General features: G+C 33.9%; 1 protein-coding gene across 1 annotated transcript in view; it reads left to right on the top strand.

Annotated features, from left to right (window-relative positions):
* Positions 1 to 27197, top strand: part of nes (lysophosphatidylcholine acyltransferase 3 protein nessy) — a 35178-nt gene extending 7981 nt beyond the window's left edge. The window contains exons 3-13 of the mRNA XM_089241666.1: positions 568 to 674; positions 2639 to 2732; positions 4641 to 4678; positions 4772 to 4879; positions 6525 to 6598; positions 10315 to 10423; positions 10771 to 10857; positions 16850 to 17016; positions 17273 to 17420; positions 18585 to 18743; positions 24450 to 27197. Of these exons, the coding sequence (XP_089097792.1) occupies positions 568 to 674; positions 2639 to 2732; positions 4641 to 4678; positions 4772 to 4879; positions 6525 to 6598; positions 10315 to 10423; positions 10771 to 10857; positions 16850 to 17016; positions 17273 to 17420; positions 18585 to 18743; positions 24450 to 24560 (1202 nt within the window). The 3' untranslated portion in view covers positions 24561 to 27197. The remainder of the gene's footprint in view (positions 1 to 567; positions 675 to 2638; positions 2733 to 4640; positions 4679 to 4771; positions 4880 to 6524; positions 6599 to 10314; positions 10424 to 10770; positions 10858 to 16849; positions 17017 to 17272; positions 17421 to 18584; positions 18744 to 24449) is intronic.
* Positions 27198 to 27807: the final 610 nt, after the last annotated feature.

Raw genomic sequence — 27807 nt, 5'->3', positions numbered from 1 at the left:
ATGAACCTAACGTGAAGTTTGTGTATAATGCTTGTTAAGTGTAATGTGCTGCCATCAATTTTTCTAACTATGACTGAAGTGTGATGATTGAATTGTATTCAATTATTGTCAATTTTATGACTGCAGTTCTGATGTTACGGGGATTAGAACACTATTGGCACTTTAAAATACCGTCTGTAGTGAAAGGGTTAAAAACTTTTGCTTGGTGACCGTCTTTCTATGTAGGCTGACACCCTAATTATGACTTTAAAAAAATTTTGTTTTCTTTCGACTCCATACAATTTTAGACATCAGTGCCAATTTTTAGTTGCTTTGGCAAGTTGGTGCTTGGGATTTGTAGAGCCCTGATTAATAGACTTTTCTCTATATAAATCAATGTAATAAATTGAATGCATTTCGTTTGGTTCAGAAGATTGACAAGTTTTAATCCCAGATGGTGAAAGATTTGGGTGAAACGTCTGATTTGTTATTGTTAAGTTTGCAAGATCAACAATTTCATTTTTTTTCATCTTTCCAGAACATTTTTTTATTTTTAGTGTTCTTCATATATATTTTTTATACTTTCAGGTGCCGACATTATTCATTCAGTTGCATGTGTACTTATCATGTATGCAATCCTTGTAACGATTGGCGGAACATTTTTATCTGTGGTCATCTCATTCACATTTTTCATGGTTTGTATATATATGTTTGTTTTGTATGTTTGAAAATGTGATTTTTATTACCAAATTTCTGTTACACCTTTTTAGTTATACCTTTCTCTGGTCCCATTTGTGCTGGTGTATTGTCTAAATTGGAACATATACTCACACCGAAATCATGGCTGCTTTATGACGTGCCAGAGTCAGTACCAGCTGATGTCATTGCCCTGACAGAACTGGTTTATAGCTATTGGCTACCCTGCTATTTCAAGGTCACTTTAGTTAAAACGTATTAGAGCAGTAATGTCACGCACCTGATCCGAGACCATGCCCACTGAGCCAAGGCGGCAAGAGCAACTTCGAAGGGATGAAACAACCCCTTACCATGTAGCCCTGACCTAAATGACTTTATTTGCAGTGTACAATAGTGCTCAAGTCTTTTGACAAGTACAATAATGCAATGCTAGTAGAGTGAGCTTTCGCATAATGATGACCTTGACGTATATAAAGTAGAAGTCGGGAATTTATGGTCTCTTGTCGATTAAATTTGTTTGTAGTTAGTGAGCTTTTATATTGACTCATTTTTGTTTTGAAATGGATCAAAACTGGTTTTTTATGAAATAAACTTAGAAATATATTTTCATTTGATAACCTAACCAAAGTCCTGCCCATTTGATAACCTAGACCCAAATGAGATCAACACAACAGTTGGTGTTACATATCCTCTGAAGACGACACTGTTAGTTTGAGAAATTTATTGTTTCCCCCCATATTATTGGTTGGTTTCTTATTTATCCTATCTTGTCAGTATTGGGCGTACTTGTTGGCTGTTGGGATGACTGTTGGCCCACTTTTTCAAATTGACGTGATTTAGAGCTCTTTTGATGGTACCCTGGCATCCTTATTTGTGCTTGTGATCTAAGCTGTGAATTTTTTTTACACCATAAAACCCTCACATAAGGCTTTTTTGCCATTTCACTGCTATCCTGATATCTGTCCAGCACCATATGGATTATTAGTCCTTCACACATATTTTTACTGGAGATGAGGGGGATATTGATGTCAACTAATGGTCATAACACTGTGCGCTAACAGAATTCTGACAAAACTCACATTTTCTGTGGTGAAACAGTAGTAGCCAGAAATGTGATACACTGGGGTTGCAGACAGGAGGGGAGCCTGCGCTGAATAAGATTCTGAACATAGGTGGCATTAATGTTCAGCCGCTGTGGCATTCAAGAATCATACAGCTTGTCCAGATTTCATGAATTTTGCCTTCAATGTTTCACACGTTATTACATTATTCAAGATAATTTAATAAGATTTCACATCAGCAGTTGGATTTGATGATATTGCAGACCATGCTTTGGCATAATCCCTGTCTATCACCATAAGCCAATTTTTGTTTTTATGCTGTCTTAAAGTACACATTTCTAAAGATGTATGCGAGTAGGTGCTCTCTTTTAAATCTCTTTCAAATTGACAATGAATGTAATGTTAAAATAATTTTTTAATTTTTGTTTATGCTGATCATTGCAGGGAAACTTTTTTTTTTCTAACAAGTGCACCAGACTCTTATCTCTGAATTACAAACATAGTTTAAAATAATTTTTATTTCAACGATAATTTTTTCACCATTTTGAATAGTATCATTCTTGTTTCGTACTTCATCAACTTTGCTTCAGTTACTTTGAGAGAATTTCACCATCAATTATTCCCCACAGCCATGAAAAGTTTTCCAAGACATCTTACCTTGAGCAGTTACAATTTTTATTTACTGTAAAGTGAATTCAAGTGTTGAAGGTAATACAATTACAATTGATGTGAGAACTTTGTGGAGACCGGCTTTGCTTCAATGTGAAATATTATTATTTAAGAAGTAACTATATATATAATCTAACTATAGATGCAGGTATGGGAAGTTAGATTTGATCATTTTTTGCTGTATTTGTGTCGTAACTTTATTCTCAAATATGTATATCTTCACAAATTTTTAGGGTTACCTGATATATTGCTATTACTCAACTGGAACAGATGATTATGATATCAAATGGAGTATGCCACAGTGCGTTTTAACACTCAGACTTATAGGTAAAGGGCATCATGTGTCCAAATTTATCTATGTACATATTGTACATACCTTATAATAAAAACCTTGTACATCAATTTTTTAAATGACGTTTTGACTGTTTTAGATTTTAATAGGCGAGATATGATGTCAGTTTTTAAAAGAAAAAAAAAAGATTTGCAACCATCTGCTCTTTATACATAAAGAAATGAGTCCCTTTTGTGTGTTGTTCAATGGGACGTCCAATCCTTTTTTTTTTCTCTTCTTGTGAAGTTTAATTTTTTTTTATGTACGAGGTTTTCATTGTAAGGTGAAGATATGTATATGGCATAGCATTACATTGCACACGGTTTGAATTCTTTTATTTACTATGGTTATAACCAAGGGCTGGATATTGATGACATTTACATTTTTCAGCGCTTTTTCATTTTAAAAGTATTTTTTCCTAGTTTTAGGGCATTTTTAGGATATTTTTTTTACTTTAAAATTTTTTTCAGAATGAAAAAAGTTAAAACATTGTATGTAAGCCAATTGCATGGGTTAATTATGAAAAACTGGGCTACAATTTCTTTTTTCTTTCCTTGCTAAAAAAATTCACTTTCACCACTTCATTTGTATCTTTATAGATAACAGGCAAAGCTTAGTACCAATTCCAAGTAAAAATTTTAAGAGGTGGCCTCTTCACAGAACAATAAATGAAAGTGAATTCAAGGAATTCTGATGCTATATGAAAGGTTGAGGGGAGACTTATTTTTTCCGGTGGAATTTTTACACCTTAACTTTACATTTGAAAGAATTAATTGGGAACATTAAAATTACTTGCATGCACAACAGGGATAATTTTCAAATATTCCAATTCACGTTAAATGATTTTGTTATATATGTTGCATGCATTAAGATTTTGCAAGCTTTGTTGCCAGGAGAATATTGAAGGGCAGATGGCATCAGGGCTGTTAAGAATATCATGGGCCTCTGAGCCAAGTGATTTTTCTGCAGCCTTACCTGGTAAATTCTCGAAAAATTTAACTACTTCTAATTTTCCTGGGGTCCCCCCTGGCCATGCCATTAAGATGACACTGGATGTCATATAACATTTTTGTTTCCACCATTCAGCCCTTACAGAGAGAAGGCATGGAGCATATTAGTTCTTAAAACTAAGTGTGCTAAAGTTGAGGTAGGCCAATTTGCTTCTTTGAAATTTGCTAAAAAAAAAGAAGTGGACTTGTTAATAATCTAGTCTCAGTTCGATGACTGAATAGTCAAAGACAGTGGGTCTCAATTTTTTTTTTTTTTGACATGCAGAGCCTTTTCTTAATCAATAATTTTTTATGGTGGGTCTCTTTTTTTTAAATTTATTCTTAAAATTCATTGTTTTATTGTCCTGGAATGGCCGTGGAGTTCTTGGGAAGTATATACAGAGTCCTAAGGTCTCTGCAAAGCACAGGTTGAGAAACCGTGGTCCAAGACATAATGAACTTACAGTTACTAGATGCTGAGCTCTTCTATCATGAGATATCAGCAGATCAAAGATAATCATATTCATGGGGGAACTCTGAGCGGGACTCTAGGTGAGCTAGATGTGCCTTGAGTTCTGAACCACACATATCCAAGAAAATTATTTCATTAGATAAAAGACAAATTTCACCAAGATCATGTGAATCAGTGTTTCTAAACCTTTTTTCCTTCATGGTCCTCCTTTGAACCATGTTTTTTTCTTGCGCTTCAGTTTGAGAAACACACTGGTATGAATTATATCACACACTGGTCATTCTTATCAAGAGAGATTTATTTCTCTCTCTTTTTTAATGTTTATTTAGCATGTTTATACTTTAATATGATCAAGGAGTCTTTTTTGAGCGCAATCAAAAATGTTTAAAATTTTGCCTACTTCAGATTTTAAATTTCACTGATTGATTTTCCTAATTTTTCAGGACTTGCCTTTGATGTTTATGATGGGCAGAAAAATCCGGTGAGACACTTTATAAATCAATTTTTTTTAAAAATTGAAAAATAAAGTTAACTAAATTTGTGAAGCTCATTCCTGGGTATTAATCCCTGATAGGATGAATTGCCTCGTGATCAAAAGAAAACAGCGCTAGCAAAATGCCCTTCTCTGTTAGAAGTCGCAGGTCATACATATTTCTTTGGAGGCTTTATGGTTGGACCTCAGGTATATAAGCATTACTTCCTCATTTAGTAGAAATTGTTATTAAAGTTATTTTGCCTTCTATTTATAATTTTCTTATGAAAGTGTGCTTTTCAGATACACATTCATGTCATTTGATTGTTAAGGTTTTTTAAGCTGTTACACAAATGAAATCTTTATAGCAGGGGACTTTCTCTCTACCTTTGCTGAGCCGAGCCTTTGGGGCTCCATGTACAGTTCCTTGAGGCTGTGTGGCCACTGCAGGAAAACAATAAATCTGTAAATTTGATGAATAAATAAATTAAAAAGAGGCATGTGGGGCTCCTATAGTAATTATAGATTAAACAGATAATGACAGTGTTTTATCAAACACTGTAGTCTATATTTGGCAAACGTATATCTCACAAATTTTGTCAGAATGCTCACATTTTTGTAAGTTTGTTCTTTATTGAAAACCATTTCCCTAAAAAAATAGTCAACATTGTTTGATTATTTTATCATTGTTGATTATTTATTGTCAATTTTTTTAAGCAATTGCTTGACTCTGGAAACATGAAATAGCAACAGCAATCATGGTGCAATATTTTTTCAACACTGTTGACTGGGCATCTCTCTGCAATGATGTTTACCCATTGCACTGGATAGACGTATGACTCAAGATCATCAGACATGATGCAGTACGTCTATCCGGTGCGGCGGGTAAACAACACAGAGAAATGCCTAGTTAACTGTGTTTAAGTTGAGACAACATGGTGGCAAGATTGCTCGGGAGTGAAGTTGGAAATCCATAATATATGGAAATGCGTCATACGGTTAGCAGTGATTAGCCATTTCTCCAGTAGCTGGCTATATATATAGCAGCAATGATATTGTCTCAAGGACTCGCATTCAGCTACATTCTGTTTCACTGTGTTGCTCACTGGTTGTTTTCCAACTCCACCTGGGAAGACATGAGCTCCGAGTCATGATATAGCTGTCTTGTCATCTACATTCCCAAATTCCACTCACGGCCACGTAATAAAGTTCCAGTAGGTGAAGGCTGTCAACATAAACTGATGAGCTGACATCAGATAGAGATAGGAATGATAGAAGTTCCACAGAGGAATGCGGATGAGGTGCATGTCTGGTTTAGTTGTAGTAGAAATAGGAACGAGCAACATGGTGACTTGTGGTAAAAATTCATTCTGTAAAATAAAGTAATATATTGTAGGCTCGCATTTTGAATCCTTGTTGTTTTGGATTGTGTCATGATGCTCGCTTGAACCAGAAGTGTGATGACCACCCATTCGACACAATTTCAGTTCTTTGCAAAAGCAGTCACAGTTGCTCTGACTACATACAAGTCTAACTTCTGGGTTCTCTTGTGATCGAAACAAAAAATTATCCAGTTCAAATTCTCTAATTATGATTATGTTTCTACAGATTTTCTAACTCATCTGAATGCTTTCCTATTTTTTTATATGATTTTCTATCATTCTCTGTATCTTTTCCATTGTTTCAGAGGTTCATGAAATGTTTATTTAAATGTATCAGTATACCTTTCTAAATTTTTATAGTAATGCAGTTTGTTTTCATAAATTTCTAATAAATTGATTACTTTACTGTGTATCGCTTAATGCGAGTCCTCTTTTGTCGTGCGGGATGTTTTACAATAGTAATTTGATTTCAGTTTCCTATGAAGAGGTATATCGATTTTATTGAAGGGAAATTTCCAGCTGCTATACACGGTGGAAATCCATCATGGTAAGCAATGCCTGAGATTCATTTCTTGTTCTAAAATTATAATTTACACAAGAATCTAGAAATTTCAACTGAAGAGTTCCCATTCAGTTAGAATTTTATTCAATCAATCAAATCAAATTTATTGTTATCATATAACAGTACACACAAAAAAAAGAGAAAAATTTACTCGAGGAGTCAATCAAAAAATGACCCATTCTGGTAAATGCTAGTAAAAATTAGTATGGAAAACAAAATAGTCAACTAAAAAAAGAAATCAAAATTATTCAAATTAAAATAAAAATTCATGGCAACAGAGGAGTGCAATTTAAAAACAGTTCTACATGCTGCAACTAAAAATATAAATTTTTTAGATGTTGGAATAGAAGCAAAAACGACTAGATGCAGCATGTAATTAAATTAAACTTATGTTATTTAAGGATTATATGAGCAAGAGAAAAAGCATTAAAACAAATTCTCTATACCATCAAGTGAGAACATGTACTGCTTGACACATTTTTTAATGGATGATAAATTAGTATTGTGAGTAATGTATTGTAGAATTTTGGGATAAGGTAAGTAAAATGTTTCTTCAACAGTGTTTTATGAGGCAATGGAAGTGAATATATATTAGTATAGTCTATTATATAGTCTATTTGAAGATCGAGATGTATTTAAAGGCAAGGAGAATTGACCTTTGAATAGGAGGAGAATAGATTTATAGAAATATAATTGACATAATGTAAGTATTCCAAGATGTTGATGAAGTTGTATTGATGGTGTGGTAAAATTATTTGTGATGATTCTAATTATTCTCTTATGGAGGCTGATTATAGGGTAAAGGGTTGAAAGGTAGTCAGAACCCCAGACAGTTAGACCATATAGTAGGAGTGAGTGAAACAAGGAGTTATAAAGAGTTAGTAAAAATGACTGATTCAAGTAGGGTTTGAGATAGTAAAATTTATAAATTGCCAGCCATAATCTTTTTTGCAAGTACTTCACATGACTCTTCCATTTAAGATTGTGATCAATGTATACGCCAAGGTATTTAATTGTAGTAACTTGTTCGAGACATGAACAATTACAATCAGAATTAATAATAAAATTGTGATTATGGAAAATTAAATTAGGGTGAAAGTGAATGTTAGATTGGGAAGAGAAATTTATAAATTTAGTTTTTGATGTATTTATCTGAAGATTGTTAGCAACAAACCACTTTCGGGTTCTAATTAAATCAGTATTGATTAGGTTAGTTAGAGATTGGAAATCATCAGATGAGTAAAGTAATACTGTGTCATCGTTAATGTAAAAGTTATGATATTACCATTTATGTTTAAGTTATATAAATCATTTATGAATATTAAAAATAATAATGGTCCCAAGACAGATCCTTGAGGAACGCCTTTCTCTATTTCCAATGGGGTGCTAAGGCTATTGTGGATTTTGACTGATTGTGTTCTATGGGTTAAAAAAGAAGCAAATAGATTCAAAGCATTATATCTGATTCCGATATATGACAACTTATTGAGTAATATATGATGATTCACGCTATCAAATGCTTTTCTTATATCAAGAAATATTGCAATGGTTGTTTTAGATTTATCAATATTTTAGTAAATGTTAGTAGAGCATTTTCTGTGTTTTTATTAGGAAGGAATCCAAACTGATTGTTAGAGAAGAAACTGAAATGTGACAAGAAGGAAAAAATTATATTTTTGATAATTGTTTCAAATATTTTTGAGATAAAGGGTAAAACTGAGATTGGTCTGAAGTTGTTAAAATCATTGGGATCTCCAGATTTATAAATGGGTGTTACGATAGCTGATTTTAAAAACCTCGGGAATTTACCACTAGCCATATATATATTTATTAAATCTGAGAGAGTATTCAAAATATTATAGGGTAGAATTTTCAAGACCTTGGTATTGTTTCTGCAAGGGATCCAGAAGTGGGTAATTTTTTAATAATTGTCTAGATTTCATCAGCAGTTGTTGGAAAAAGGTATATTGAGTGACAATTCGATTTCATGTATTGCTTAAAATCATCATTTATGGTTCATATTTAGTGGGGAAATGTTAACAAAATGGGAATTAAAGTTTTGGGCCAGAGAAATAGGATCTGAATCGGAGAAAAACAATTTATTATGACCATCAGTTTTTATTAATTATACCATCAATGAATCATGTTTTGTGGGAGTGTTACATTTTGAAAATTGGTAGGAAAAATATTCAAGTTTAGCAGATTTTATTTTGGATTTGACCAGTTTGATATCATTTTTATAGGCTATATTTAATTTTTTTGTTTTTTTTTGTTTATGTCAATGCGTGGCAAATCACAAGAAAAACTAGGTGCCAGTATAAATTTTTAGGAGCCAAACATTTTTTCAAAGAAATCCAAAATATTTGTTGTCTTGACCCGAATTTAGCAGCAGTCTATGTTAGAAAATATCTGATGATTGTGCAGACGTACTTAAGTACTTTAAACAGAGTAAGAGCTTGGTGACACAGGGACTGCGAGCATTTTTTGAATCTCAGAAAATACAAACTGAAATTTTAGAGGCGACTTAGAACAAATTTTGTAATTATACTATAAATTTCACCATTAAAAAGAATGTTAATGATTTCATTTCATAATGCTGTTTCAGATTTCAATAAATAAATCTTTTTATACATAAGGCTATGTGGAGTGTTTTTGTGTTAAAGTCGAAATTTCCATTTTATGTCTGTTGTACAAAATGTTAGATATGTAATGGATATTTGGTTCTATTATTCTTGCCTTTTGTTATGATTGTGTTTGACTGTATAAATTTATAAAAAGGACATTACATTATGCTGCCTTAACCCTTTCTAACTAAGAACTCTTGAAACTTGTCCCTCTGAGTTGTCTGCTCCTGCATTCGGAAGACAGATGGCAGCACTACTTGAATAAACACACATAATAAGCATTCTTAAGAAACAAAATTCGTAAGTTTGTAACACATACACACACATTCAGCCATATGTTCAATTGTTAGAAATTCCACAGAGGAACATGGACGAGAAAGGTGCATGTGTGGTTTAGGTGTAGCAGCTTAACCCTTTGGCTCTATAGATGCTGATATATTGCTTTCCCTGTTTGAGCATGGAAGCGAAAGGGTTAAAAGCTTTTGTTGATCATCATAGTAGTGAAATTTCTTGCTAGTTGACCAGAAGCAGATTTTTTTCTGAGTTAAAAAGGGAACAAAAGCTTTATCTACCAAAAAAATAATCAGAGGGTTCCAAAACTAGGTTCCGCACAGATTGAGATTTTTTCTCAAGCTGCTCCTGTAGTTAACTCTTACAGATCGCAACCTGAAGACTTTGTTCTCCCCACCCCCACATTCATTAGTTATTTTCAGCGAAGAATTTATTCGGTTGAAGTTTGAATTTTTTCGCATAATTTTTTTCTTTGTCCATATTGCGAAGAGATTATTGTGGCTAAATGTTCTTTTATACGGTTTTTGATTATTTTATGCATTGTACATATTGCTTTCTGCTATTAAAATCAGAAATAACTGTTAATTAATCATTCTTAAAATAATGGTATATCCAAGTGTATAAACAAATTTTTGTTCATTCTTATAACATGTTTTTTGAAAATAAATAATTGGTATTAATACTTTATATTTGTATACTTTGTTTTTTTTTAGTCTATGATGTATAGTTTTTCAAAAATATTGATTATTTTTTCTAAAATTGGTTGATTCACATTTTTCTCTTTAGCGTGCTTGCCTCCATGCGTAGACTTGGTCTTGGAATGTCAGTTCTGGCAACGTTCCAACTTGGTAGCATGTTTTTGCCGGATAGATTTCTTTTGTCTGAAGAATTTCTGGTATGCATTGTTATATCTATAAATTGTTTATGGATTGTCCTTAGCCAAGAGGCTTGCTTTTCCTGTTATATTCTTTTAGCTAGAAAATTCTGTAGTCCAGCCTTATTTATTCTTTTTTTTTTTTTTAGCTTGCAATTTTTCTTCCATGCACCAAAAGTTACTCATCCAATTAGCTTCTTGCAGTGTATTTGTACTATGTGATGCATAATATGCATCTTCAAGGATGATTTTGCATATATAAAGTTATTTCAATTTATACTTTTTTTTGTGCATGCATTTTGTGTTCAATTTGTTACCATTAATTATGCTATCGTTTAATTAAAATCTTTTTATTATTAATATTTTAGTCGTATTCCTTTTTGAAGAAACTGATATTGATTGGCATCTGGGGAAAAATTACTCTTCACAAGTATATCTCCTGTTGGCTCATATCAGTAAGTTATTTTTTTGCTCAACTCATTTTTTCATTCCATTTTTTATTCAAGGTTTTTACCATTTCTTTCTTCTGCTTGTTTTCAAAAAGTAATTTTGGGGACTGGAAGATATAACCAATCTCCAAAAATCATTTAAATTCACAGACATTTATTGAAATAGCATATAAAGGTATTGTCTTTCAAAAAAAATTTCCCATTTAATATTTGAAAATATTCTTAATTTTTGTCTTGGTGAGGGAGACACAGACCTCCTTTGCCACTCTTCCCCCTGCATATCATTCTGGAATCTATAGCCTGCATTTTATTGGTACAAAGGGTCTGTGGAACACAATCGGTAAACACCCCTGATTTGATGCAAGCAGCCAATAAATATTTTTAGAATATGAGAAAACCATAATTATATACATGGATGTTAAGGTATCTGACTACGTTGAAAACGTCATTTTGGAAGAAAATGTGGATTTTCATTTTTTTTATTTTTTATAAAAGCCCTATTTGTTGTGATTCCAAAACAGGCCTTGTTTTGTTTATATGATACTTAGAATCAAAGATACGTTCACTTTAGTGTTGCGTTTTTACATACAAGTAATACACGAATAAAGACTTTAACCGACTGACGGTTTGAGGGTGTTGAGAAAATCTACTTGAAAAAGGTTCAGGTAATTGTCACAAAACCTCTTCGAAAAAAAACCAACGATTTTTCCTTCCCCCCGTACAAACAGCGGGACATCGGATTTAGTGTTGTGTGGTTTAAAATTTTCGTTCCGCCCACTGTTGAATGCTTCTTTGTAGGAGAGGAAAAGAAAAGGTGTGTTCTCTCGTAAAAGGATTCAAACTAAGTACAATACTTGGCTTTTTGTGGGCTCGTCTTTTTTCCCATTCCCCTGCGAACGCATTTTTTACTTTTCAAGTAAATATCTGGGCAAAATGGAAGTGATTACACGAGCGCTGATTTGAACAACTACCAAATTATTTTACACAAAAATTTCAATAAACTTACCGTATTCCCACGCATTGGCCGGCATGCCGTAAAACACGAGGGGCACCAGCTTCTTGTATGTTGCGGTCTTGGCCACTTTCGGCATGCCGGAAAAAGTGAGGTTATAATAGGATCACAGCATGCATTCAGCTGAATCAGTGGATTTTCCGAATAAAGTTGATATATGTGTGTATATTTTTCTAAATCACACTTCCTCATTTTCAAAAAAATCAGTTTTCTTTAAATATTAATTTGTCTCGTTCTTCCTCAGGAATAAATTGAATCTATGCATTATCTTGTGTTCATAAAACTTTGAAAAGAAAGTATTTTACTTACATAGTTCCTGAATTTTATAACTCAGCCTAATTTTATAACTGTCAGCCTTCATTCATACACAGGGCCGCAACTATGGGGAGCAGACGGGTCTCGTACCCCGGGCGCTGAACCCGAGGGGGTGCAAATTTCATTCTGAAACCTCTCCTTTACCATTACAAGGGGGCGTAAAAATGTGCGCTTGCCCCGGGTGACCAAGCATCTAGTTGCGGCCCTGTTCATACACATGCATAGAAGACTAATCAAATTTTACCTTCTTTCAATTACAGTACCGACATTGAACAACATTTCTGATTCTCTATGAAATGTTTCATATCCTTCTTCCTCCCATTCAGTTATTCATTCTAATATTAAATATTCAACTGTTTCTTTTCACTAACATCCAGTAAGAGCCATCATTGTTGGCTCCGTGGATATGTATAATCTATTTTCCTGATAAGAAATTTATTTTTTATTAAGATATTCAAGAATTTTCCAGAATCCGTGAATCAAATTTATTGGCATTCCGGAAAATACGGATATTTTCAGCATGCTGGTCTGCCTCACTGTTTCCCAGCATGCCAGCTAATGTGGGGGAGTACGGTAATTATTTTACTAAGAAATTAGTTTTTCTCACTAATTGAATTCAATTGCTGTGGCCCGTTTTACATCCAGGAGATGAACTGTTTTTGATCGTTAAATTTCTTCCTAAAAACATTATTGTGCAAATAAATGTTATGTTAGGTTGTTTGACCTCAAGACCTGAAAGACCTTTCTATTATGTGGACAATGGTGCCATTGGAAGAGCCGTAGTCAAGATTCCATAATATATAAGTAAAATTCTGGCATTTAGGGCGATGACTGGCAGTGGGGGTGGAGCCAGAGGGTGCAGTGAGTGCTCGAGTACCTACAGTATTCTGTACCACTGATCTGAGCACCCCCAAAATTCATTCAGGGATCAATAGTTTCCATGTAAAGCTCAAGTCAAGCACCCACGGTTTCGTAACTCTTCCGACGTATCTAATGGCTGGCCCACCAGATCACTATCTTAGATAGAAAAAAAAAGAAGTCAGTCAACCATTTGGATGTTTCGTTTGTACAATAAGCACACATTTTATAAGAAGTGTGATAAATGACCAAAAGATACAATAAAAAAATTGTATTTTATTTTTAAATTTAAATATACTTTTTTTTCGTTCAATGTTGAGGCATTGTGCTTGATGAGCACGTACAAGCTTATTCATGTCCTGTCACATAAGTGTGAGGAATTGATAGACGAGCTGCACATTGTTTTTTTTTTTTGTACGGAATGCTTAATCATAAGCCGTGGCTCAGCTTTTACAGCACAATACTTTTTTACTGGATTTTCACCCGTGGCCACTTAGTATATTCTAGAGCTACTGTGTCGGCGCGTGGACATCATTCTGGGATCTCATCACGAGCATCCGGGTTTGTACCTTACTGGCGGCAGAGTGGTGGTCCACCGAAGTTCGTTTTCTGTGGTTTTTCCACTTAATGAACGGTTACAGCAGCGGTTCTCATCCTTTTTGGGCTCGCCCTTTCCAGTATATAATTTCTATGGCGGAGCCCTGTTTCACTCGAGGAGCACTTTTTGCATATAATTTTTATGGTAGAACCTTGTAGGCCTCTTATTTTTTATTTATCTATCAAAGTTACTGATTTGTTTTATTTTCCTCGAGTCACCGGGGAGCACCGGTTGAGAATCGCTGGGTTACAGGTTAATCCTGCTTGAAAGTTCGAATTTACTCATGACCGGTCAACAATGTGATAACATGCTTATATTTATTTAAACTTCCAACTGTTTTTTTTTTTTAAAATTCTTATTATAATCGATTAAATTACAAAAACAAGCCACACATGAGTGCCCTTGCCTTATTTATTTATTTAGAGCATTGCTCAACGAAGAGATGAACAATGATATAAAAATGTATATATTTGTATAAGTACTGGTACTCGCTGAAAATTATCAACTAAGCAATAAAATATTGCAGAGATTGAATACATGCGGGAATTTAGGTATTGCAAATAAGCCGCATTCTCGATTTCACTGAACATTAGCATGGCATAGTTTGCAAAGCTAATAGAATTTCATACATGTTATGTATGGCTTACCACAAATGTGATGCGCATACGTTCCCATATGCTTTCTCTGTGTACGTTCGCCCAACTCTGGTTCACAAGTATGGGCTGATCCAGGCATAGTCCGGGGGTATAACGTCTTCATGGGGCCTACATGATAAAATTCTGGCACACTATAATTTTCGAAAGTATGTAAATATGTAGGCTGTTACTTCCATCGAAATACTGAACCCCCTTCCCGAATATCACTTTGCACGCGGGAGAGGGTGGGTTGGCGCGATCTTGGCATCACTGCCCAGCGTAGGGAAGAGGGAAGCTCGCTGGACTCTAGAGACATGACAGTCTTGACAGACACTATGACATTCTTTGTTTATAAAATTTTCGCTTTCACTATAAATTTTTTCAAAAAGAAAACAGTTTGTATACTTAGAAATGGTTTAGTCTGCTGGGTGAGGTTAGGGGCCCAGGCAAAGGTGGGGGCCAAGAAAAGAAGTGAGAAGAAAACATGGTCCAAAGAGGGTTACAGGGGGTAGGGTAAAGGAGTTAAGAAACACTGGTATTAATTACGCTCTGCGTAAATAAACATGATACTGTATTTTTTGATTTTCTGATGTAGGGCTTTCCAATCACATCGGATAATTGAGGTTCTGCCGTATCGTACTTGAGTAGTGATAAAGAGGTAAAGATAAACAAATGAAAAATAAAATTATAAAATTTCGCCTATACTGTAAAAAAATTAAAATCACTGGAAAGCCAGGATGTCACAATTCGGGGGGGGGGGAATCCTGTTTATCTCTATCTTGCATTCAGTGTTTCGCAGTAGTTTTAATACAATGTAATTTTTTTCATGCCAAAATAAAAGTGAATGCCAGTACATATCCTACAATCAAGCGATAAGAATTTCTATAATAAGATAAAGACGTGCCTTTTAGGTGGGGCATTTCTTGCTGAAGAGCAGCCTTTTTTATACTTTCTCAAAATTCCTCTTCGTTAACAAAAGGATTAAGGCTTCTTTGAACTGACTATTCGAGAGCTGCTTGTCAAACGTCTATCTGCTAAGTTAATTGAGAACTGTCCCCTCCCGCCGAAGAGGCAGAAGCCATTTTGTCGTTTTCAACGCCCAGCGCTGTTGCGAGTACAATGGTCATTTTGTGGAGAAAGGAGAGGGGCGTATGCTAAGCCAGCTTAGTGATTCTTTATGGGGGGAAAGCAAGGCAGTATATTTACGGCCAGAACCATTTGGAAGTCAAAAAGTTCACACTTAAAAATACGGCCTGGACCGTTTGGAAGACATAAACTTCACACGTACATATACGTGCAGGACCGTCAGTCGGTTAAACGTGTTTTACGAAGAATGCTATTTTTGACATTTTACTTGACTTTGTGACATGATTTGTAAAAATTGGTGCATTGCATCCTTACGAAATTTTAATGTGATATTTTGCTATATATTGTTGAGGTTATGAACCAAAATCTAAGATCTGTCACATATTTTTTGAATTACAGTGTTTTACAGACAAAATGTGGGATGAAATTTCAAAAAATTCACACGTACTTAAACATATTTTGGTGTAACTTATGAACATATCATGCAATTCTTTAAATTTTGGTTCATAACCTGCAACATTACTAGCTAAATGCACTGTGAAAATCACAAAGCATTTCATTGATAAAATTTTTTGCAATCGTGTTTCGAATATCACATGAATTTTGTCTAAAATTTCACATAAAAACGACTTTTTCATAGAAAATATAATAGACCAAAATTTGTCACTGTTTTCACCATTTCGAGACACTTTCTATCAAAAAATGTATTTGAAGTTCACTCGAAAACCATTTTAAAGAAAAGTGACAAGAAAGGTAGTCGGATACCTTAAATACTAAAAAACAAATATGAATTTCTGACTTGTATGTGTTAGTAGAATACCAGAAAACTGTTATTATATAAAACTTGAATTGCATCCTGGAAAAGTGCTAAAAGGGTAGATAGGATGATAAAGGGTTTTCATCAATATCACACAAATATTTTTTAAAATGTTTTCCACATTAGTTTGCCGATGCAACACTCCTCCAAGAAACAATAGTTATTTTTAAACTTCAATGAAAAAAAAGTTGAAACCTGAATAATACAACTTAATATTTTAGCAGAACTTTCAGATGTAAAAATAGACGTCCTTCCATTTTTGAAAATACAGTGGATTTGCTCAGTAATAGATATATGCACAAGACAGATAATTTTACCCGCTGTCAGGAAAGTATGTTAAACTACATTTTCAATACATTCTTTATGCAGTTTCTTCATAACACATGGGCCCATCCAGGCACCTCACAAAAATTAGATCCAGATATCTTTGAGAGTAAGCATATAAATTTGCCAAGTAGGACCTCTGGAAAATCACTTGGCCCATGATACTCATAAGACGGCCCTGCCTTTATGTTCCAACAAACTTTCAACCAAATCATTTTAAACTGAAGAATTTTGTATTTTTCTCTCTGTGTAGATGTGTTGGTGGTTGTTCCGAAAATCTATGTTTAGTCACGTGCTGAATGTGACTGTAACTAGTGTGATCCTATAATCGTGCCATTCTCCTTGTATTTTAGGAAGGTAGCTGTATTCTTACAGGAATGACTTATAATGGTCAAGATCAAAACAAAAATGACCTATGGGACGGGTGTGCAAATGTAGACTTCTGGGCATTTTCAAAGGTAAAGACTTTCGATGGAGTCATCAGGACATTCAACATCAACACTAATCTATGGGTTGCTCAGTGAGTTTTTCGAAACTATATTTTATATTTGCAAATATTTCTTTGTGATAAAAACTTATCCTTTCATTTCCCCCCCCCCCATAAAATTTTGAATGTTTTATTTTTTAATTGAAATATTCATTTTCTTCTGTTGAATTGTTTCTGAATATGTAATAAAATGATAGACTTTAGGTAATGCATGGATTATCTGACCTACTCCCCATGGGTATACAGAAAGACGAGTTAATATTAAATTTGTCTTTTCTCTTTTTTTCAGGTATGTATTTAAAAGACTGAAATTCCTCGGCAACAAGTTGATTTCTCAAGGGTCCACTTTAGGTTTCTTAGCCCTTTGGCATGGTTTACACTCTGGTTACTATGTCTGCTTTTCCAATGAATTCCTCATCATGTATACTGAGAAAGATGTAAGCATTGATCGTTTGCTTCTCATTCTGTCACTTATAGAAGTGTTTCTTTTTTTACAAAAATAATAAAATTTGAACAAATTATTATGAAAAGTAAACATATATCATAGAAAAACACTCTGGTTACTATGTCTGCTTTTCCAATGAATTCCTCATCATGTATACTGAGAAAGATGTAAGCATTGATCGTTTGCTTCTCATTCTGTCACTTATAGAAGTGTTTCTTTTTTTACAAAAATAATAAAATTTGAACAAATTATTATGAAAAGTAAACATATATCATAGAAAAACAATTGGCGTGGGTTTGATGTGAATACTAGAACCTGTGAGTGGGATATATATATAAGTAAAAGAGGAGTCTGCTCCTATCTGTGATGCCCTTTTAAGGGTAAAAAGGAGCATATCTCTCTCCCGAATATAGCCAGAAACTGAACGTGAAGTTATTGAAAAATAACATAGAATTTGAATCAGAGCAGAGAATTGATGCTCACCTTTAATTCAGGTGTTTAGTATAATTAAGAAAATTTACCAAGTTGTAAATGCTGGCTGCATTTACTACTTCACTTAGCGTCACCTATTTATCACCAAGGTTATATGTTATCACCAGGTTAGCATTTAGCATGACCAGGGATGATTTGCATAAACTCAAATCTGTTTCCTATTTAGTTGGAAAAGCTTCTTGAATAAATCAGACATCAAAATGAAATGAAAATTATATTGAATTAAAACTATCGTGATACCTAAGATTTTTACTTTTCATTGTGAAAGTTGGCTTCCTCTATCTGCTCAACAGAGAACAAGAATAAAATAATTAAATGTATGTATTAAAGACAACTTAGATACTTCAAAAAAACCTAGACTGGCATTGAAGTCTTAACTTGGCAACATATTATGCCACTGATTCCAAATGTTTTGATACATGTTTCCAAAAGAGAACAATGTTTCCAACAAAAATATTACATACAATATAGTGATTGATTTACATTAATAATTTTCATGCGAATCACAATTTTTGATTGAGCAGGAGAAAGTTGATGAACTTATTCAGCTAAGCTGGCAACTTTAATTAACATTGTCTCTGTATAAAAAATTCAGAAGAGAACTATCAATTTTCATTCAAAAATAAATTTCTATTGTTAATGTTCAATTATTAATATTTTACAGGTTGAAGGAGTGTTAGATCGATTACCTAAAGTAAAGCAAGTATTGACAAGTAGTGCCTTGAAGATACCCTTGTTTATATTTATGAAAATTTATGTTGACATCTTCATGGGTTATTCCCTTGTACCATTTGCATTGCTGTCCTTTGACCGTTACTCACAGGTATGATTTTTTTATGTACTAGTTTCTGTTATTGGGATCTTGTGTTGGTCTAAACCAAGGGTTCACAACCTCCTGCCTGTCAAGAGGATCTATCTGCCCCGCGAAAGTTGTTCTTGTTAAAAGTATTAGTACACAACATGATAAATACCTGGTCTGACCATATAGTAGCACCAAAAACGTTTCCAAGGCAAGTACAGTTGTCAGTTATAGCCAAAGGAAAAATTGTCAAGGCACATAAAGTAGCTAATAACAGTTTAAAAAATTGTCAAAGCAAGTAAAGTTGCCATTTACAACTGAAATTGTCAAAGGCCTGTTACAGCCAAAAAAAGTTGTGATACAAGTCAAGTTGCATCCAAAAACATTGTGAAAAGCAAGTAAACTTATACCTCAAATTGCTGAAAAGTCGCCAATCCAAAAAATGTGTCAAATATTTAAGATAAATATATTTATTTCAATGAAATTATTTATGATGGGTTTGTAATTATCACAGTATAATTTATGTCATGAACATAATTCATTTCAAGAATTCAACGAAGCTTTGTACACTGGTGAAATAAATTAAGAGAATTTGCATATTTTATCAAATTTCATGAAAAGAACTGAACTGAATGTAAAACCACTGCTTCTAGACAAAAATTCAGCCTAAGCACCGATTCTCGCCGCATGTTCAAATGGAGAGAACCAGGGACCCGCTACCTACCCTCCAATGTCCACGAAATTGACCATTATGGCGGAGGAGGTTTAATGGTCTGGGCAAGCATCATTTTGGATGGCCGCACACCTCTCCATGTCTTTGAAAGAGACACTGTGACTGGTGTGAGGTATAGGGTAGCCCTATGTTCGCCTTTTCAGGGGTGCAGTTGGACCTGAGTTCATTTTAATGGACGATAACGTGAGGCCACATAGAGCTCTTTTGCTCGACGATTTTCTACAGAGTGAGGATATTCGCCGGATGGATTGGCCAGCCAGATCTCCAGACCTTAATCCTATAGAGCATGTCTGGGACACTCTAGGGAGGGCAATTGCAACTCGCAACCCCCCTCCGCTGCTTTAAATTCTGGTTTTATTTAAACAAAAAGACTAGCAAAAAAAGCAGTACTAGCATGCTTACTGTATTTTCATACTTAAATAAGATATAGATCCAGGGAATGAAAACAGCGTTGCTGAACGGGTGGGACCAATTGCCACAGGAAATGATAGACTGCCTTATTTCAAGTATGAAATCACGCTGCGAGACCTGTATATCTGTAAGAGGGGACCATACCCCCTATTAACCCATTTTTTTGTTTAATCTGCAACCGCTGTTTCATACCTTCCAACTCCAACGAGTGTTACGCATGATCATGCGTGTGTATTACAATTATTGAATGGTTATTTGTTTTGTATTGTATCAATGTATGTACATATCAAATGTCATTAAAATCAGTACAGTAGTTCTAGAGATAATCGACCAAGTCTGCAAATTCTCTTAATTTCTTACACCAGTGTATATGGGGAAAATATGGGACATTTTATAAAAAAGTTGGGATGATCAAACTTACCCCTTAAATTACAGGTCATTTGGTCACTTTTATATGCAAGTTTCTGGAAAGAGGCAGAAATACTATGTATCTATCCCGCACCCCGAAAAGGTTGCTGCACCCCTGGTTTAAACCATTGATGTCTGAAATGTCTCAGTTGATGCTAGTTTTAACATTTCTGAAAATTCATTCAAATTAATAAAATAAGTGTCATTATTATTACAAATAAATTGTCATTACAGTTGAGTCTCGATAATCCTAGGAGGATGGTACAGAGGTCACCTCAGATTTTGGAAAATTCGAGTTTTTCAATAAACAATAATAAATGCTTTAAATTCTGGTTTTATTTAAACAAAAAGACTAGCAAAAAAAAGCAGTACTAGCATGCTTACTGTATTTTCATACTTAAATAAGATATAGATGCCATACAATGTGTTTCAAAAAATGAAGAATGGGAAAGGGTGCGAAGATGAGTGATATGATTGTGTGTGTGAAGAGTTGGAGGAAAGGATTGATGTGTGGCGGAAGACGCAGCACTGATGGGTTTCAACTGCCTTTCCACAGTGAGCAATTAGGGGACGTGAGCAAGGGGACATTCACATGAGAAATTAGGGGACCAATGCTCCACCATTGTAAAGGAAATGACCAAGCTTGTCCCTCTTTCTCTATGACCCCTTCAAAAGTTAAAATGGTCTACGTCCATTCAAGGGGGACTAATATTTTTTACACCAATTATTCCCATTATAGGCTGCCTAGTCCCTTTCTAACTGCATAATTACTGTAAAATACATACATGGTATGAAGTACTGCTGGAAAAAAAAATGAAGTTGGGTTCTTAGAGAAAAAAAAAGAGAAGAGGGTTACAAGAGAGAGAAGGAAATTCAAAAATTTTCTGGTTCCTTGGATGATTTGAAAACTTGAACTTATGGAACTCAGATTTTTTGAGGCTGTACTGTAGTCTTCAGCTTTATTATTGAAGCATGTGTAATGTTGAAACTGTTGGTGTGAATTTCTTTGGAAGTGCACTATGCACTTTTTTCTTTTGTACTATTGCACGATGCTGATTAGTATGTGTCAATATTGTCTATGTGTCAAATTTTTTAGCTGAATGGAATATTTGCTGCGTATAAGCAATTTATTTCTATGGGCAGTAGATTAAAAGACTATTCCAAATTGTTTGCACCACAGATATCTCTACACCTGCCAACTTTAGAAATGACTTCAGAATCTCGATAAATATTGCATTTAAAAATATGAAATTTTTTGCAAATGACTTTTTTTTTTCGAGGGGGGAGGGTATTGCAGCACATGAGGGTGGTATAAAAGGTTAATTTCTTTTTTTTATGATTACAGTCCCTCGAGCAAATTTTGAGATTTTAAGTAACTGCACGTCATATTTGAAAACTTATTGTAATTAAAAGTATGTTTCTCTCTAACGTCAAAGGTTTCAGAAATATCTGCTGTGAAAATAAATTGGGATAGCCTGTGTACTGTAGATCAGCGCTTCTCAACCTTTTCTGACTCGCTGAGCCCTTTTCAGTGTATAATTTCTATGGTGGAGCCCTTTTTAGTATATTTATATTAGCCATATTTATATGGCGGTACCCTTTAGGCCTCTTTTTTATTTATCAAATTTATTGATTTATTTTACTATCTTCAAGTGGCAGCGGAGCCCCTGGGAAGTGTACATGGATCCTCAAGGGTTCCGCGGAGCACTGGTTGCCAACTGTGTGCTGTACATAGAATACCCACTCTGTAATCAGTTGTAGGAATAAACCTTTCTCTGGGAGGGGGGGGGGATTTCTATGGAATTGTTACATGCTGGATGTTATAATTGTATGACCAGTACAGCTATCATTTTATTACATGTTATGTAATACAGAGATTGTTGTACCACAAGGAATTTAGCATCAGACTGAAAAATTCCTAACAAGACTTGACAAAATGTTGCAGAGTGGCATTGTTATATCAAATATGATTGTACAGGGTTCGTACAGTCCTTGAAAGTCCTTGAAAAAAAAAAGTTCATTTTCAAGTTTTTAAAAGTCCTTGAAAAAAAAATAATGGTTTTGAAGTGCTTGAAAAAAATTATTTTGTGTGAATTTCTTCCATAAATTTTTGTCCCTCTTCAACTCAACCTCCTTATAACCATAAACCGTATGATTATGTGACAATGTTCAAAGCAGGGCATATGGTCACACATACCTGAGGTATTTCTATGTTTAAAAAGATGTTGCCTAAAATATGCAGCAAAACATTGCGCTTAAGATATATTGCTTCAAAATATTTTAAACTATTGAATTAATGAATGTTAGTTTAATATATGTGGGCTGACCATATTTCCTTGATAAAAATAAGGGAAAATTGCCAGTTGTCACCAAAAATGTTAAGAAAGGTAAGTAAAGTCGCCAATTATTGCTAAAATTGCCAAAAAAATTAGAAAATGAAGCACCATTGCATTGAACCAGTAGATTTAAATGGATTCTATGTGGGGAAATGTTAGCATGACAATATTTAGTCATAATTATCATAATATTAGGATTAGGAAAATAATTTTAATACTTAATTTCAGTAAAGAAAAAAAATAGGCTTTGTTGAAAATATATGGAAAATAATGGGATATTTTCATGAAAAAATTTGGATGGCCAAAATTACATGAAAATATGGGAATGTCCCAGGAAATACAGGTCATATAGTCACCCTAGATATATGATTACATGCTTTCTAATTTTTTTTCATAGAAGGCAAAGTTCAATACTGTTTCAAACATAAAATGATTTCTGCTTAAATGTCATTTGCGTACTAAACTACAGTGGCTTTTTTCAAAAGCAAGACCTTTAGAACTTGGCATGGTCTACAAGTTGAAATGAGAATTATAATTGTTTTAAAAAATTATATAGTTTTAAATGATTGGCATTTCAAATTAAAAATGAGTAAATGTTGAATATAAATTTAAAAAAATTTATATACATATATATTTTCCACGTAATTTAATTTTTGTAAAAAATCACTGTTTTTATCAATCGTGATATGAATGTCCTTGAATTTTAAAATTTTGCCTAGAAAAGTGCTTGAATAGTCCTTGATTTTTTTTTTTTTTTACTTTCAAAGAGTATGAACCTTGTTGCAGTAAGGTCCATTCTATTTCTAATTATCATCTCTAATTAACATTCTGGTCTTAGTTTCTAGTATTTGGAACTCTTTTGAAAAGTCTCTCCACAGACAGGAGGCAGTCCTTTAGCATGCTACTTAGCCGCTGTGGTTGTCGAGTGGTCATAGTGACGGACTCACATCGTGAAGTCCTGGGTTCGAACCACTCCATTGCCGTAGTGGTGGTCGGCTGAAGTTTATTTTCTGTGGTTCCCAACTTCAAGGTGGGAATGCAAATCGATCTCCCCATTAAAAAGTCTCGTCGCAGAGAGCAACAGGCCCACAACGGTAAAATCATCAAACATTACACTTCACTCATAGTTCAAAAAATATGTGGTAGATGGCAGCACAATAACAAGCATTACACAGAAACAAGCTTCACAACATGGACATGTACATTCCAACATGTATCAATTTGTTAGAAGTTCCACAGAAGAACATGGACGAGGTACATGTGTGGTTTAGTATCATGCTACTTACATAACATAAAAAATGCGAGCATGTACCCTCTTCGCTTCAAAAGACGTAATGCAGAGGGCAGCACCACGCTGCAACATGAAAAGCTCAAATCTGACAACATATGAGGGAAGGGAGGAACATATAGGGAAAAATACAACACGTTCCTGCATGTACTGATCCATTGGGAATTTCGCTCAGAAATGTATACAAGGTGCATGTACAGTTAAATAGTAGTATGTAGAATAAAAATATGAATATTGAATACATTTGAATGTTTTTGGTTTACTTAACTCTTTTTATTATCGTCCTCCAAGCACAAGATGAGACTTTGCTACATAACATCGGACTATGCTATTCTTTTTGGTAAAGCATTTGTGCTTTGAGTATATCGCTCATCAGCATTCAAGCTTAACTGTTTAACTTATTCTAGGAAATATCATTCGTGATAAATCATCTTGCATCACATTACTTACCCAAGTCTAATGTTGTTGCTTGGTGGACTATAGTTTTTTTTAAATAACACTTCAACCAGTGAGTTTCTAATGATATATTTCTCTGTGATTTCTTGTCTTTATAGGTTTATGGCTCTGTGTATTATATAGGACACATAATTTACTTAGGATGGCCAGCCATTGCACCATTGGTCAAATCCTTGCTACCGAGTAAGGAGAAGACCAAAGCACATTAACTTGTTAGCTTGTCTCCGTTAGCTCAACTTTGAATGAACTGATCAGAGAAGGAATAAAATCCACAATCTTTGCCATTTACCCCTATAATTCCATTACAGGAATCAATGCCACTGTAATATTTTATAGAGCAATTTATTTCGTCCTCTTGTCAAATTCCCCACTTCTTCTAATTATGGAATATATTTTTGCACTGTTATTTTCAGACATATTGTCAAACAATCAATGACGGAATGATCAGGTTTTTTTTTTTAAACTTACAATTTATTTAAGTTTCTTCATTTATATATGTTACGGTAAATATGACATATTCAGGTATTATATGTATAATCACAGACAATATTTGTGAATTTGATAAAGTTTATTCATGTAAATGTGTAATATCATCCTATTCCCCCCAAAGCAGAATGTTTCGCATTGTTCTGCAACAAGTGATAAAAATTCCCTTAATAATGTTTTCTACACTTTTCTAAAGTCATTCATGATTGTTCTTCGACGTAATTTGCAGATTTTGGCACATTTGTTTTGGAAATCCTATCTAGCAGTTGTGTAATCAATCTTCAGTTTGGATCAGTAAATATGATCAATCCTCAATAAACTAATTTCAACTCCATCTCCCAACCTCGTGATTGTGAAAAATCCCTGCTTTGGGGAAAAGGTTATTCCCATAAAATTTGCCTGGAAAAAAGACTGTTGCTTTAGTTTTTAATACCTGAAATGACGTCACAAGAATAAATGACGTCAAAAAGATATTTTCAGGGGGGATGAAATTAGTCAAACAGCTAGCATCAGTTCAGCCTTTCAACATCTGAAATGAGCTGGGTGGCTTGTATCTGCTTGGAACATATGTCCTGTTAAGTTTGTATGACCCGTTTTGGGCCCTGGTGGTGTTTATATTTTGTTGTGATTTGATTTGAGACCATAACGGCAGGAATTTAACCTGGTTGTAGATGGCTTGCATGATGTAATATTTTTGCAAAGGGGACAAATTCCTACATTTCTACTTTTATTTACGAATAATCCTTGCATTAAAAAAAAATCTCTTTTATATATTTATTTTTTTACAGAAGTTTAATCAATGCCTAAACCTCCCAAATTATATTCTCCAGAGTTGGCAGCTATGGTCTCTGATAATTATTAATTTGATTAGTAATGTTGGATATATTTGCACATGTTGATAAATGTGAAGGAAGCCGACTTTAAAAGACATAAAATTTTTTGTTTTTCTGTCTTCACACTCGATTTAATTTTTACAGAAAAATGCACATAGTGCATGTATCAATTATGAAAAATACTGATGAGTGGTTGAATCAAAATGTTTCCATAAAGTTACCAATTTTGTTTATTGCAAAATTGCAAGTGAAAGTGATAAATGTAATTAAGTTCGTCGAACTTACTGAGATGACTGTTCATTATGCATAATTACTGATTTATCACATTTGTCGTAACATATATATCTAGATTCATTCAGTATTGTTATAAATATCTCTAGCATTGTTCTCAATAAATTTTTGTTTACATCAAAGATATTCATAATATTTGTATAATTGATTTCGAGAGAATTGAAAAAAATCACTGCAGTTTTTGTTGAAATGTAACTCGTGGAAAGTATTTTTCAAGTAACTGTATCTTGTTATTTGGCAAAATTCCAAATATGCTGAAGCCAAAAAGGAAATAAGGTTAATGGATGAATTGATTGAGACCTGTATCAGTTCTGTTATTCATTCAAAGAAGGTATTCTGAAGCATTTATTGAGTAAATTGTCTGGGTTATGTACAAAAAAAGATATGACCATAGCTGGACCTCTGTCTTGGAGAACTACCTTTCATTCTCCAGTATGTAAATCAGCTATTTCATGAAGTGGACTAATTCAAAGGGAAATTGTGGACCTCAAAAACTTGACTATAAAAAAAAAAGGCTACTCTTCAGGAAGCTTTTACTATACAATGATACCTCTGCTGACAAAGATTTTTTTTATGGTTTGACAGCATCAGCTAAGGAACGTTTTAATTGATTCACTCGCTGACTTGACATACATAGCTTCAGTGTGTTGTGTACTGAATTGTTCTTCCAGTCCTTATCAGCCAGCCAAATTTCATGAATTTCACTTTCTTGCAGCTCTGTACCCTATGGCATTTTTTTCTACTGATGTTGCAAAGAGGGAATATTTTTATTGATTTTTTTATCCAGCGACATAAAAAAGTTTTGCAGGAAGTAATGCAGTGCTACACTACTGTAAAATGACAGAAATGGGTCTTATATTTCTGCCCTAATTTCTTACTAGAGTCCACAAAAATATTAAATTATCAAAAACTATTTCTCACACGTCCTTGTAATTTCACTCAAAATTGTAAAAAACATGTCCAATATATATACTTAAGTTTCATTTTTGTGGAAATATTCTTTCCATTTTTATTCATGAAGCCGTATAATTATGTCTTGCACTGTATCTATAGTTGAACAATTCTATTCCATCATCTATAAATTAGCAAAAACATTTATCTGCAATTATCTATGAAAAGTTTCAGAATAATCACAAATTCTGGTGAAGAAAAACATTACCTGTATCGAAGTATCCATCATTTGCGAATGAGCAGTGCAACTGCAAAAGTTGGGAAAACTTTAAATTTTTTGCATTTAAAAAAAAAAAATCTAAAAAAACAGAATTTTTTAGCTTATTCAGCCATCTCTAGCTCAAAAACTTCAGATTTCATCTGCGCTTACCTGTAACTTTTGTAGTCCACGGGTCGAGTTTCAAGACTCCAAAAAGTGGAAAGTGGCCTTTTCCCCAAAATGTGAAGTATTTTCAAGCAACTAATGACAAAAACAATGAAACTAAGAATTGTTGAAATATACGAGATAAATGTAAAAATTTATTAACTGACCAATCCACAGGCAATTTTGAAAAATTAGTTGTGATAGATAACGCAACGTGGATGGATTGTAGTCGATTTAAGCTAGTTTGTGTCAAGTTGAAGAAGTTTCTCCCCATTTAAATTTAGTATTATCCCAACCATAAGAGTAATAAATGTTGAGTTATCTGTATGGTTGAGTTATCTGCATTTCGAGTTATTGAGATGCTGCTCTATTAGTGTTTTATCAAACTTGTCTTCAAATTTCTTTGCATTACCTAGGGTGAATTAAACTATTTTTCATGGAAATCTGTAAGAAATTGAGTTTTGGCTAATGAATAAGAACCTGGAACGAATTATCTTTGTTAGCTAAGGTATCATTGTAGTAACACTTTTC

Source organism: Pholcus phalangioides, unplaced genomic scaffold (assembly GCF_987345545.1).
Source record: "Pholcus phalangioides strain wild (caught in Gottingen) unplaced genomic scaffold, Ppha-v1.0 ptg000014l_1, whole genome shotgun sequence".
NCBI classification, from domain to species: Eukaryota; Metazoa; Arthropoda; class Arachnida; order Araneae; family Pholcidae; genus Pholcus; species Pholcus phalangioides.
This window is presented reverse-complemented; position numbering and strand designations above follow the sequence as displayed.